This window comes from Scyliorhinus torazame, chromosome 19, assembly GCF_047496885.1.
Source record: "Scyliorhinus torazame isolate Kashiwa2021f chromosome 19, sScyTor2.1, whole genome shotgun sequence".
In the NCBI taxonomy this organism is placed as follows: domain Eukaryota; kingdom Metazoa; phylum Chordata; class Chondrichthyes; order Carcharhiniformes; family Scyliorhinidae; genus Scyliorhinus; species Scyliorhinus torazame.
In genome coordinates, this window is record NC_092725.1 from 93,370,551 (window position 1) to 93,385,578 (window position 15,028).

At 51.3% G+C, this 15,028-nt stretch overlaps 1 protein-coding gene across 4 annotated transcripts in view; it reads right to left on the bottom strand.

Annotated features, from left to right (window-relative positions):
- The window catches only part of dram1 (DNA-damage regulated autophagy modulator 1), a 110,389-nt gene that overhangs the window by 82,278 nt on the left and 13,083 nt on the right, over positions 1 to 15,028 (bottom strand). For all 4 annotated transcript variants that reach the window (XR_011936506.1, XM_072484780.1, XM_072484778.1 and 1 more), the window contains exon 2: positions 5,315 to 5,382. Coding sequence is in view for 3 of the 4 variants with exons in the window: in XM_072484780.1 (XP_072340881.1) it covers positions 5,315 to 5,382 (68 nt within the window). In the remaining variant the exon portion in view is untranslated. The remainder of the gene's footprint in view (positions 1 to 5,314; positions 5,383 to 15,028) is intronic.

The following is a 15,028-nucleotide window of genomic DNA, read 5'->3' on the forward strand; positions in this document are numbered from 1 at the left end:
AAAGAACCTACTCAGCCTCGCCCCTGTCATATGCGCTCTGTGAATAACCTTAAACTGTATCAGGCTAAGCCTGGCACACGAGGAAGAGGAATTAACCCTACTCAGGGCATCAGCCCACAGACCCTCTTCAATCTCCTCCCCCAACTCCTCCTCCCATTTGCCCTTCAGCTCCTCTACCAAAGCCTCCTCCTGTTCTTTCATCTCCTGATATATCGCCGAAACCTTGCCCTCTCCGACCCATACACCCAAAATCACCCTGTCCTGAATCCCCTGTGCCGGGAGCAACGGGAATTCCCTCACCTGCCGCCTCACAAACGCCCTCACCTGCATGTACCTGAACGCATTTCCCGGGGGTATCCCAAACTTCTCCTCCAGTGCCCCCAGGCTCGCAAACGTCCCATCTATAAACAGGTCCCCCATCCTTCTGATCCCTCCCCGATGCCAGCTCTGAAACCCCCTGTCCATCCTTCCTGGGACAAGCCGATGGTTATCTCTGATCGGGGACCACACCGAGGCTCCCATCTCACCCCTGTATCGTCTCCACTGCTCCCAGATCTTTAGCGTTGCCGCCACCACCGGACTCGTGGTGTACCTTGTCGGCGAGAGCGGCTGCGGTGCCGTCACCAGCGCCCTCAGGCTCGTTCCTTTGCAGGACGCCATCTCCAACCTCTTCCATGCCGCCCCCTCTCCCTCCATCACCCACTTACGGATCATCGCCACGTTGGCTGTCCAATAGTAGCCACCCAGATTCGGCAACGCCAGCCCTCCTCTGTCCCTGCTACACTCCAGAAACCCCCTCCTTACCCTCGGGGTCTAGTTTGCCCACACAAAACCCATGATGCTCCTACCTACCGCTTAAAAAAGGCCTTGGTAATCATAATGGGAAGGCACTGGAACACAAAAAGAAACCTCGGGAGGACCATCATTTTAATCGACTGTACCCTGCCCGCTAGCGAGAGTGGCAACACATCCCATCGTTTGAAGTCCTCCTCCATCTGCTCCACCAGCCGCGTCAAATTAAGTTTGTGCAGGGCCCCCCAACTCCTAGTTACCTGGATCCCCAAGTACTGAAAGCTCCTTTCCGCCCTCCTCAACGGTAGGTCGTCTATCCCTCTTCCCTGGTCCCCTGGATGCACCACAAAGAGCTCACTTTACCCTACTTATAGCTTATAGCACGAGAAGTCCCCAAACTCCCTTAGGATCTGCATGACCTCCACCATCCCCTCCACTGGATCTGCCACATACAGCAACAGGTCGTCCGCATACAGCGACACCCGATGCTCCTCTCCCCCTCGGACCACCCCCCTCCATTTCCTAGACTCCCTTAACGCCATGGCCAAAGGCTCAATTGCTATTGCAAACAACAGGGGGGACAGGGGGCACCCCTGCCTCGTCCCTCGATACAGCTGAAAATACTCCGACCTCCGCCGATTCGTAACCACACTCGCCACCGGGGCTAACCCAACTGATAAACCCCTCCCCAATCCTAAACCTCCGCAACACTTCCCAGAGATACTCCCACTCCACTTGGTCTAAGGCCTTCTCCGCGTCCATAGCTGCCACCATCTCCGCCTGGCCCTTCACCAATGGCATCATAATCACGTTTAGGAGCCTCCGCACATTGGTGTTCAGCGGCCTGCCCTTTACAAATCCCGTCTGGTTCTCGTGAATCACCCCCGGGACACAGTCCTCAATCCTCATAGCCAGCACTTTTGCCAGCAACTTAGCGTCCACATTAAGGAGCGAAATCGGAAATCGGAAACCCTGCCCCCTATACGACCCGCATTGCAGTGGGTCCTTGTCCCGCTTCAGGATCAGAGAAATCATCGCCCCGGACATTGTCGGGGCAGGGTCCCCCCCTCCTTTGCCTCATTGAAAGTCCTCACCAGCAACGGGGCTAACAGGTCCGCATACTTCCTGTAAAACTCAACCGGGAACCCATCTGGCCCCGGGGCCTTCCCCACCTGCATGCTCCCCAGTCCTTTAATCAGCTTCTCCAACCCAATTGACGCCCCCAAACCAGCCACCTCCTGTTCCTCCACCCTCGAGAACCTCAGTTGATCCAGAAATCGTCGCATCCCCTCTTCCCCCGCTGGGGGCTGAGACCTGTACAGTTCCTCATAAAAGGCCTTAAATGCCTCATTTACTTTCACCGCACTCCGCACCGTAGTTCCCCTACCATCCTTGGCTCCACCTATCTCCCTCGCTGCCATCCTCTTATGGAGCTGATGTGCCAGCATCCGGCTCGCCTCCTCCCCATACTCGTACGTCGCCCCCTGTGCTTTCCTCCACTGTGCCTCTGCCTTCCCTGTGGTCAACAGGTTGAATTCCGTCTGGAGACTTCGCCGCTCCCTAAGTAGTCCCTCTTCAGGGGCCTCTGCATATCTCCTGTCCACCCTTAGGATCTCCCCCCAGTAACCTCTCCCTATCCCTGCCCTCTCTCTTCTCCCTGTGAGCCCTGATGGAGATTAACTCTCCCCTGACCACCGCCTTCAGCGCCTCCCATACTACCCCCACCTGCACCTCCCCATTGTCGTTGGCCTCCAAATACCTTTCAATGCACCCCCGTACCCTCCTGCACACCTCCTCATCTGCCAGTAATCCCACATCCAGACGCCACAGCGGGCGTTGGTCCCTCTCCTCTCCCACCTCCAGCTCCACCCAGTGCGGGGCGTGGTCTGAGATGGCTATGGCCGAGTACTCCGTTCCCTCCACTTTCGGGATTAGCGCCCTGCTCAAAACAAAAAAATCTATCCGGGAGTAGGCTTTGTGCACGTGGGAGAAAAAAGAAAATTCCCTGGCCTGCGGCCTGGCAAACCTCCACGGGTCCATTCCCTCCATCTGATCCATAAACCCCCTAAGCACCCTGGCCGCCGCCGGCCTCTTTCCAGTCCTCGATCTGGAACGGTCCAGTGCTGAGTCCAACACCGTATTGATGTCCCCCCCCATTATCAGGCCTCCTACCTCCAGGTCCGGAATGCGCCCCAACATGCGCTTCATGAATCCAGCATCATTCCAGTTCGGGGCGTATACATTTACCAACACCACCCATGTCCCCTGCAACTTACCGCTCACCATCACATATTGCCCTCCGTTATCCACTACGATATTCTTGGCTTCAAATGACACCCGCTTCCCCACCAATATTGCCACCGCTCTATTCTTCACGTCCAGCCCCGAATGGAATACCTGTCCTACCCATCCCTTTCTTAACCTGACCTGGTCCGCCACCTTCAGATGTGTCTCTTGGAGCATGACCACGTCTGCCTTCAGTCCCTTTAAGTGCGCGAACACTCGGGCCCTCTTCACCGGCCCGTTCAGGCCCCTCACGTTCCACGTTATCAGCTGGATTGGAGGGGCTCTCACACCACCCCCCCCCCCCCCCCCCCCCCCCCCCCCCGGGGCTCTCTCTCTCCCCCCCCCCCCCCCTTGCCGACTAGCCATCTCCTTTTCTAGACCAGTCCCATGCCCGTGCCTCCCGCACCCTCCAGTCCCCCAGACGGGGGACCCCCGCCCCGACCACCTCTTCTGTTTTCAGTTCCGCCCTCCCCCGGCCAATGCAGCAGCAACCCTATATCCCCCCCCCCTTCCCCCACCCCCCGCTAGATCGATATCTAGCTCTTTTGCTTCCCCCATAACACTCCTGTAAGTTAGCTGTCACCTGCTGACCTCGGCCTCCCCCGCCGTCCCATTGACCCCCCCCCCCGGGTATGGAAATCCCCCCTCCTCCTCCCCAGCAATCAGTGTGCGCTCCTCCATCCCCCCCCCCTCGGTCCTTCCCTAGCGCGGGAAAAAGCCCGCCTTTCCTGAGCCAGCCCCGCCCCCTCTGGCGCAGCTTCTATTGCGGCCTTATCCCAATTCCCCCATCCCCGGGCCTCCCCTCCCTACAGCACCGGCGCCCACATTCCCTCACAGTCTCCCCATCAGATCTCTTCCCCCATCCCCATCCATCGCCCAACCCATGGAACAGTCCCTACGCATAGTTAAAACCCTGTATACAACCGACATCCCCCCCACAACCACAGACCCTCAATTTGAGTCCAACTTTTCAGTTTGTATAAAGGTCCAAGCCTCTTCAGGCGTGTCGATCCTGAAATGTGACCCACAATCGCGCTGGCTGCAGCATTCCGAATCTCACCCCCTTCCTATGCAGCACCGCCTTGGCCCGATTAAAACCAGCTCTCTTCTTTGCCACCTCCGTACTCCAGTCCTGATAGATTCGGATCTCCGTATTTTCCCACCTGCTGCTCCGCTCTTTCTTGGCCCATCTCAAGACACACTCTCTGTCCACGAAACGATGAAACCTCACCACTACCGCCCTTGGCGGCTCGCTGGCCTTGGATCTCCTCGCCAGGACCCGATGCGCCCCAACTGGCTCCAGGGGACTCGGAGAGGCCTCCGCACCCATCAGCGAATTGAGCATCGTGTTCACATATGCCCCGGCATCGGCCCCCTCCACCCCTTCAGGGAGACCCAGAATCCGAAGATTCTTCCTCCTCGACCTGTTCTCCAGGTCCTCGAATCTTTCCGCCCACCTCTTGTGCAGCGCCTCGTGCGCCTCCATCTTCACCGCCAGGCCCAAGATCTCGTCCTCGTTCTCTACGGCTTTTTCCCGCACCTCCCGGATCTCCGCCCCGTGGGCCTTCTGGGTCTCCTTTAGCCCCTCGATCGCCATCAGCAGTGGCGCCAGCACCTCTTTCTTAAGCTCCTCCACGGAGCGCCTGAGAAACTCCTGCTGCTCCGGCCCCCATGCCGCTCGATCTCCGCCCTCTTGTTTTTTCTCCCTCGCTTCTTTCGCTGCTCCAAAACCGCTTTTTTGACCGCTCCACTTCTGGTCCACTCTATATACTATGGAAGGGGAACCTTGCTCTCACCTTCCCACACGGGAAGTCGTTGAAAAATTTCCGTTGGGGCTCCTCTGGAGAGCCCAAAAGTCCGTTCTAGCGGGAGCCGCCGAAATGTGCGGCTTAGCTCCGCATAGCCGCAACCGGAAGTCGACCTATTTCTGAGCTATAGATTCCATTTACTGTGGGTCACTGATGCCGTGTTCCAAGTCCTCCATTTCTAACTGGAGTAGCTGCTGACCCTGGGGTCGTCTTACTTGTACCTCGTCCAATTGTCTGAGGCTTCTGTAGAACTACTTGCAGTTTAATTGTTTCCATATTTCTCGTAGTGTGATATTACTTGCATATATACACAGAATAAACAGTGGAAACCTGACAAGAAAATTATCCACAACAAGCTGAGTGTGTCAGAAAGCACAAACTCAAATCGAATCCTGCTGTCAAAACAAGGTGATAAATTCTTTACTTACCCAGAAAAGCAGAGAGGTTTATCATTAATCCAAAAATGCAGCTTTCTGGAGGTTTTGTCCCCGTATCACTAAAAGAAAATATTTTAAAAGGTTATGATGCAAAGCAACATATATTTCGAGAAACTGTGGTACAAATATTGTTATGAAAAACAGTCGTATTGGACGTGAAATGTTTTGTTGCTCTCTCCACAAATGCTGCTAGGCCTGCTGGGTGTTTCCAGCATTTTCTATTTTTATTTCAAATTTCCAGAACCTGTGGTATTTATCTTTTATTATTTATGATGTAAATATTGCATGAGGCATTCTGTCCACTGGCGCAATCAATTTGCATTATTTCTCCATAATATATCAAATGTACAGCATTCAGTTGAACTGGTCCATGCCAGAGCCTTTGCTCCACACAAGTCTCTGCCCAACCCTCTTCATCTTAGTCAGTGGTTTCAAGTGGTCTAGGGACTCCTGTTTAGAGACTTTCCAGGAGGGTCTAGGAATAATTGAGCTGGGGCCAGTCATGGGCTTGTTGTGAGCTGGGGGTTAGAGTACAATCATCATGTGGGTAGTAGAGTGTGGGTGGGTTGCCTAATCCAGGAGGGGTGCGGGCATGAAGGAGAGTTAGAATGGTACAAAGAACATCATCAGGAAGACCAAAGCTGGTATTTGACGTTGGGTAAGTTCAGCCTTGTAAAAAATGCTTTATTTTTGCAAAATATGGGTGTTGCTGGCTAAGCTGCCATTTATTGCCCATCGCTAATTGCCCCGAGAAGGTGGTAGTGAGCTGCCTTCTTGAACCACTGGTGTCCATGTGGTGTAGGTACAACCACAGTGCTGTTAGGGAGGGAGTTCCAGCAGTTTGATTCAGTAACAGTAAAGTAATGGTGCTACAGGGTGAGATTTTCCAGCTGTTCAAGCCGGCGGGATCTTCCAGTCCTGCTGACGCCGTACACCTGCCATGGGTTTCCCAGCGGCGTTGGGTAGATTCAATGGGGAATCTTACGGGAAAATCCAGAAGATCCCGCTGCCAGCCAACAATGGACCGCTTCCTGCTGCTGAGAAACACGCCACCAGGAGGCCAGAGAATCTCACCCATAGTTCGAGGTCAGGATGGTGTATGGCTTGGGGCCGAACTTGCAATGGTGGTGTTCCCTTGCATCTGCTGTCCTTGTCCTTCCAATTGGTAGAAATTGTGGGTTTGGAAAGTGCTGTCAAAGAATCATCGGTGATTTGCTGTTGTATCTTGTAAATGGTACACACTGCTACTGTGGATCAATGGTGGAGAGTGTGAATATTTAAGGTTGTGGATGGGGTGTCAATTAAGTGGGCTGCTTTGTCCTGAATGGTGTACAGTTTCACAAGTGTTGTTGGAGCTGCACTCATCATGGTTCAAGAGAGGAGCTTATTTAAACAAAAGGTTAAGAACCATGAAAATGAAATGAAATGAAAATCGCTTATTGTCACAAGTAGGCTTCAATGAAGTTACTGTGAAAAGCCCCTAGTCGCCACATTCCAGCGCCTGTTCGGGGAGGCTGGTACGGGAATTGAACCGTGCTTCTGGCCTGCTTGGTCTGCTTTAAAAGCCAGCGATTTAGCCCAGTCTGCTAAACCAGCCCCATGATTCTACGTAACAGCATAACCTTCCATTCCTCTTGCTCCCTTTCTCTCTCGGTTTCTTCCTCTCTCTCATGCATTTAAGTGTTTTTTGATTTAGAATGTTACAAAAGCATTTCAAGAAATGTTTAGGCAGTTAATCTGCATTCTTCAGGTGAAACTGGTTTCGGGAAGCTCACCTGGGGCACTGGGAGAACCCCAACCAGCTCTTTGTTGAGATGGGATTTTGTACATCTGGGGCTGGATTGTCCATTTCAGGGACTATGTCCCCACGCTGTTGTAAAAACTGTGGCCTTTAATGCCAGAAAAACTGGTCTGAAAAGACCACTAATTCATAACCCTGCAGGGAGCTAGCAGGGACTCGTTGGGAACCTCGCAGCTTTAGTTGCAGATATGGGCCCCCACAGTTTTGGTTCCGAGTCCGCGCAAGGTGGTGGTCTCCAGCAGCTGCGCCGTGCTCCATGGCGTACTCAGTCCGCAGAGCTGGACCTCCCAAATAGTGCGCCTGATTGGCCGCGTGCCCGACCCTGACCGCCCACCCAAAAATTGCCCGATCCCGTATGAAGCACCCCTGCCCTCTGATTGGCCCACCCCGATCATGGCAGCCGCGGGCTGAGTCCGCAGCAGCCACGTGAACATCCCGAATGGCAGGACCATCAGTAGCCTTCGGCTGGTCGAGGGTGGAGAATGGCGGGGCGGGCCTCCAGCAATGGCCGCAGATACGGGATACGCAGGGCGGCACACTCTCCGACTACACCACTTTTCAGGGCCCGGAGAATCGGGGGGCGCGATTTTGGTGTCAGGGTGCAGAGAATCCAGCCCCTAGCCTCAGTTTAACATCTCCTCCTGAGAAATGGCATCTCCATTCGTGCAACACTCCCTCAGGACTGAAGTAAAGGTGTTGGTTAAAACTAAATGCTCAAATTCTGCTGAGTGGCTACTAACTAAGCCAAGCCATACCTTGAAGCATCTAACTGTTTCAACTTGGTTAATGAAGCACGCACAAGTTGAAAGACAATCGGGTTTACAATTCACTCTACCCAGGGCTGTTGAGATTCAACAAATAAAGAACCTTTTATTCCTGCGGCGTCCTTAATGTAGTAATGTGTCTCAAAGTGTTTCAGAGAGGATGACACTGAGTCACAGAAGGGCATCAGGCCAATTAGAGCCTGACCAAATGATGTAGGTTTGAAAGAGCATCTTAAAGGAAGAGAGGGAGGTAAAAAGGAGATGTGTAGGGAGATAAATTCAGATTTAGGGCCTTGACAAATTGAAGACACAGCCACCACTGGTGGAGCAATTAAAACGGTAGGTGCTCAAGAAGCCAAAATTGGAGAAGAGAAGAGATCCCACAGGGCTACGGGGTAGGGGGACATTACAAAGATAGGAAGGGACAAGATTAGGGGAGGATTTGAAAATAGGGATAAGAATTTTAAAATAGAGATGTTGCTGGACCAGGTATCAATTTGGTTACTGGGAACAGGGGTGATGATGAATGGGACTTGTTGTTAGTCAGGGCACAGGCAATGGTGCTTAGTGGCTTCACGTTTGCAGAGGGTGGAGAGTGGGAAGGCAACCACTGGTACATTGAAATAATCAAGTCTAGAGATAGAATTCCTTTATTAACCTAGGCATTATTGTTTAATATCTGTTATACTTATATAAGAGCTCCTCGAAATCATTTTCTGCTGTGCATTTATAGTAATGTCTTACCAGCAGCAATGAAGCTGAACAGGGCACTTTAAGATAATGCATGCATGATATGACCGGAGGTGACGTCATCGAACTTTTGCACGGCAACTGTGCAGAATAGATCTTCAGCCTGTGCTGAACTAGAATAGAATAGAATCATAGAATCCCTACAGTGCAAAAGGAGGCCATTCAGCCCATCGAGTCTCCACCGGCCCTTGGAAAGAGCACCCTACTTAGGACCATGCCTCCACCCTATCCCCGTAACCCATTAACCCTACCTAACCTTTTGGACACTAAGAGGTGTCCACCGAACCTGTGGAGGAAACCCACGCACGCACGGGGAGAAAGTTCAAACTCCATAGTCATCCAAGGCCGGAAATGAACCCGAGTCTCTGAAGCTATGAGAACCAGTGCTAACCACTATGCCACGGTGCCCCCTTTAGTTTGTTGAACCTCTGTGCCTCCTAGCCTCAACCCTACAAGCACCAATACGTAAAAGAAACTGGCAATGGTGGAGTCGAACAATGCTTCCAGCCACTGGAGGAAAAGAAAATTGTCAAGAAATTCAAAGAAAAGAACTTTAAAGAGAAGTTCTCCATCTGTTCTAATCCAGGATGCACTCGGAACGCATTCAGTAGCCGCGAGTAACAATTATTCTGCAGCAACATATCTAGAGCTAGGGGTATTTTAAAAGAAGGAAAACAGGCTGAAGCTCGGGTTATGCCTTGTTTTAAGAGAGGAAAAGCACGGTAGTGCTAAAGATTTGTGACACACTGCGCATGTAGGTCCTTCCATAGAGAGAAAATGCGGGAGCTTTTGGCACCATGGGACTGTTTGATGAGAATACAGACCAACGGAGCTTGTATGTGGAACAGTTTCATTATTTTATACAAGCCAACAAGTTAGTGGAGGATCTAAAAGTTCCCACATTGCTGAGCATACAGGGGGAAAACATTCCTGGAGTCTGTGCAGCTGGCTGAGCCAAGCACAGTCAAGAAGAGGGGGAATCAACTGTACAATTTGTAGCTACACTGCAAAACTGGCAGAGCACTGTGAGCTCGGGGATGTATTAGACGATACATAGAACACACATTGCAGAAGGAGGCCATTCGGCCCATCGGGTCTGCATCAACCCACTTATGCCCTCACTTCCACCCTATCCCTCAAACTCAATAACCTCTCCTAACCTTTTGGACACTAAAGGCAATTTAGCAAGGCCAATCCACCTAACCTGCACGTCTTTGGGCTGTGGGAGGAAACCCACGCAGACATGGGGAGAACGTGCAGACTCTACACAGGCAGTGACCCAGCAGGGAATCGAACCTGGGACCCTTGTGCTGTGAAGCCACAGTGATAACCACTATGCTACCGTGCTGCCCTTGATACAATCCGGGATAGACTGGCCTGTGGTTTGAGAAGCGAGGCAATTCAAAAGCAACCTGACTTTAAAGAAAGCCATGGAAGTTGCTGTATTTTTTTTTTTTTAATTTAGCGTACCCAATTATTTTTTTTTCCAATTAAGAGGCAATTTAGCATGGCCAATCCATCTAACCTGCACATCCTTGGGTTGTGGGGGTGAAACATGGGGAGAATGTGCAAACTCCACACGGACAGTGACTCAGGGGCGGGATTCGAAACCGGGTCCTCAGCACCGCAGTCCCAATGCTAACCACTGCGCCACATTCCGCTCCTGGAAGTTGCTGTATTAATGAGCTCGCAGCCAAAGACTGTCTACAAAGGAAAGCTCTGACATATCCTTCTGAGACCCTCTAGAATTCTGTTGAAAAATTACACTGAAGAAGTGGATCCGTTGAAGGGCCATATTGATGTAGCAGTACAATTAAATGGACAGACAGAAGATTTGATCTTACACATAGTCAAAATAAATTATCCAGCACCAATGGGTAGAACTTGGTTGGAAAATATCTGACTAAATTGAGCGGAAATAAACCTAATGAGCGATTCTTAATCAGGTCTTACCAAAATCTTGAAGAAACATGCTATTATATTAACGGTGAGCTGGGAGGTATGAGTGACATCTCAGTGAAGTTGAAGATCAAAGAAGGAAGTCAGGCAAAATGCTTAAAGGCAAGGTCAGTACCACACACAATCAGACCAAACGTAGAGACAGATTTAGAATGATTGGTGAAGGTGGGAGTCCTGGAACCTGTCAACGTTAGTGAATGGACTACCCCAAATATAAAACTAAACAAATCTGCATGGGTTTGTAGTGACCTCAAAGGAACAATTAATCCTGCACATTTTGCAGAACAATGCCCTCTATCCCTTATCTGTTCGCAGGGTTGGCAGGAGGACATATTTTAACAAGATTGACCTAAGTCAAGCATACCTGCAAACAAATGTAGATCAGGAGTCGCAACAGTTCTTAACTATTGCGACACATAAAGAGCTATTTTGATATAGAAGATTACCATTTGGCATCACTTCAGCTCCGGCATTGTTCCAAAGAGCAATGGACCAAACCTTAAGCAGGTTAAGCTGAGTCCAGTGTTACGTGGATGACATTCTGGTTGTTGGTAAAGATGAGGAAGAACATCTTCGTAACCTGGATGCCACATTGCAAAGATGAGAAGTTTATGGATTAAGAGTCCAAAAATACAAATGCAAATTTTTCCAATCTTAAATCAAATATTTTGGACATGGAATCAATGCCAAGGAACTTCTTGGGCTGGATTCTCCGAAAATGGGGCTCTGTCCCCACGCCGGCGTAACAACGCAGGCATTGCACTCCCGAGTTTCCTAGAAAAAAAAACATCCCGATTCACTTACCTTCAGGGGGCTGGCAGGGACACGGAGTGCTTCACGCAGCATTGGCTACTGATACGGGTCCCCGCACTTCCGGTTCCAAGTCCACGCATGCGCACGGCGGCGGCCTCCAGCGCCTGCGTCAAGCGCCATGGCGGACTCGGACCTACACCAACAAAGTAGGCCCCCCCCGATCGACCGTGTGCCGAGGATCCTTCCGGCCCAATTGCTGACCCGGCCGCCCATAAGACCCCCCCGGTGCCCGATCCCCCCGCCCCCTAACAGGGCGGCCAGGGACTGAGTCCGCAGCCGCTACACAATGTTCCTGACCTGCCCTACGTGGTTAGAACCATGCCATCGGGAATTTGGCCTGCTGGGAGCGGAGCATTGCTGGGCAGGCCTCTGGCAATGGCCCCCCAGCCGCATGCTGTAATTCGCAGATGCGTGGATATTCGGGGCCCGGTGAATCGCCGGAGCGGCGCCGGGTCTGATTCCGTCGTAAATTTTGATTCTCCGTTCCCGTGGCAAATGCGATTTCGGTGCGGGGCTGCAGAGAATCCAGCCCCATAAGTCTCCTTCAAAGATCAAAGCTATTACAGAGGCACCAGTACTTCAGAACGTTAACCAACTTTGAACCTTCTCAAGCTTACCAAATTACTATGGAAGGTCTGTCCTCAATCTGACAACCATTTTGAAACCCTTGCATAATCTACTACTTCAAAATAAGAAGTGGAAGTGGGTGAATCAATGTGAGAAGCATCAGACCCCTGAGGTTTGCCAACAACCACACAGAGAACGACGACCTCCAAATAGTCTAATTTATTATATTTTTTTAACAAATATTTTATTGAGGTATTTATGGTTTTATAATAACAGAAGAAACAGTGTGTTGTGTTGGGTGCGCTGCTACACAGACGAACCAACACGGTTGCGGATGGTACAACTCAGTTTTAAAGAACAAAGAACAAAGAAATGTACAGCACAGGAACAGGCCCTTCGGCCCTCCAAGCCCGTGCCGACCATACTGCCCGACTAAACTACAATCTTCTACACTTCCTGGGTCCGTATCCTTCTATTCCCATCCTATTCATATATTTGTCAAGATGCCCCTTAAATGTCCCTATCGTCCCTGCTTCCACTACCTCCTCCGGTAGTGAGTTCCAGGCACCCACTACCCTCTGCGTAAAAAACTTGCCTCGTACATCTACTCTAAACCTTGCCCCTCTCACCTTAAACCTATGCCCCCTAGTAATTGACCCCTCTACCCTGGGGAAAAGCCTCTGACTATCCACTCTGTCTATGCCCCTCATAATTTTGTATACCTCTATCAGGTCTCCCCTCAACCTCCTTCGTTCCAGTGAGAACAAACCGAGTTTATTCAATCGCTCCTCATAGCTTATGCCCTCCATACCAGGCAACATTCTGGTAAATCTCTTCTGCACCCTCTCTAAAGCCTCCACATCCTTCTGGTAGTGTGGCGACCAGAATTGAACACTATACTCCAAGTGTGGCCTAACTAAGGTTCTATACAGCTGCAACATGACTTGCCAATTCTTATACTCAATGCCCCGGCCAATGAAGGCAAGCATGCCGTATGCCTTCTTGACTACCTTCTCCACCGGTGTTGCCCCTTTCAATGACCTGTGGACCTGTACTCCTAGATCTCTTTTATTACTAACAATATTTATAATGTTAAACTGGTTACTGTGGTTCATTCATTATCCTTGAATCTGTGGATCTATCCCTAACACTATCTTGGAGTGGCACTCAGCACATGGTGTATGTCTGAGGGGCTTGCTGTGAGCTCTGTGCCCTGAGCTGTCTCCTGCTGGAATGAGCGGGAAGTGTCGTGTTTCCCGTTTTATAGTGTGTATGCTCTTGCCTGTGATTGGCTGTGGTGTTGTGTGTGTATTGATTGGTCCGTTGATCAGTCCATCAGTATGTATGTATGTTTGCACCATGATGTTTACCTGAATATCATGACACAGTGTACATACAAATATAAACATAGTGCAAAAGCCATCTTCCTCCCTCACAGGTCCCACCTTTTCTAACACTCTACTCGAGACTAAACTAAACCCCAACCACCACCACCCCCCCCCCCCCCCCCCCACTTCTGCTGACGGTTAATATTCCCCAAAGAAGTCGACGAACGGCCGCCACCTCTGGACGAACCCTAACATTGACCCCCTCAGGGTGAACTTAATTTTCTCCAGACAGAGAAAGCTAGCCATGTCGGTTAACCAAGTCTCCGGCTTCAGGGGCTTTGAGTCCCTCCAAGCTAACAATATTCGTCTCCGGGCTACCAGGGAAGCAAAGGCCAGAACGTCTGCCTCTTTCTCCTCCTGGATTCTCGATTTTTCCGACATTCCAAAAATCGCCACCTCTGGACACGGTGCCACCTTTGTTTTCAACACCTTGGACATGACATCCGCAAACCCCTGCCAGAATCCCCTAAGCTCCGGACATGTCCAGAACATATGAACATGGTTCGCTGGTCCTCCCGCACACCTTACACACCTATCCTCTACCCCAAAAAACTTGCTCATCCGGGCCACTGTCATGTGCGCCCGGTGATCGACCTTGAACTGTATCAGGCTGTGATGTGGAGATGCTGGCGTTGGACTGGGGTGAGCACAGTAAGAAGTCTTACAACACCAGGTTAAAGTCCAACAGGTTTGTTTCGATGTCAGGCTGAGCCTGGCACATGATGTGGACGTGTTGACTCTGCTCAACGCGTCCGCCCAGAGACCCTGCTCAACGCGTCCGCCCAGAGACCCTCCTCTATCTCTCCTCCCAACTCCTCTTCCCATTCTGCCCAGAGACCCTCCGCTTTCTCTCCTCCCAACTCCTCTTCCCATTTGTGATTCAGCTCCTCAGTCTGTGTTTCCTCTGACCCCATGCGTTCCTCATAAATGACCAAAACCCTCCCTTCTCCCACCCACATTCTGGAAACTACCCTGTCCTGTATCCCCCTTGGTGGTAGGAGCGGGAAGGTTGAGACCTGCCTGCGCAGGAAGTCCCGTGGCTGCAGGTACCTAAACTCGTTTCCTTCCGCCAATTCAAATTTCTCCTCCAACTCCCTCAGGCTGGGAAAGCTCCCATCTATAAACATATCTCCCATCCTCTCGATCCCTGCTCTCTGCCATCTCCGGAACCCTCCATCTAGCCTCCCCGGGGCAAACCGGTGATTATTGCAGATTGGAGATCAGACCGATGCTGCCTCTGTTCCCACATCTCTCCTCCACTGCCCCCATACTCTCAGGGCCGCCGCTACCACGGGGCTGGTGGAGTACCGTGCCGGCGGGAACGGCAGAGGTGCCATTATCAACGCCCCCAAAATAGGACCCTTACATGAAGCCGCCTCTACTCACTCCCACATCGACACCCCCCCCTCCACCCACTTCATCATGGCTATACTCGCCGCCCAGTAATAATGACTAAAGTTCAGCAGCGCCAGCCCGCCCTCCTCCCGGCTGCGCTCCAGCATCCTCTTTTTAACTTGCGGGGTCTTACCCATCCATACAAAGCACCTTGTTAACCCGTTTAAAAAAGGATCAAGGAATAAAAATGGGGAGGCACTGAAACACAAACAGGAATCTCGGGAGGACCGTCATTTTCACTGTCTGTACCCTCCCAGCCAGTGACAGC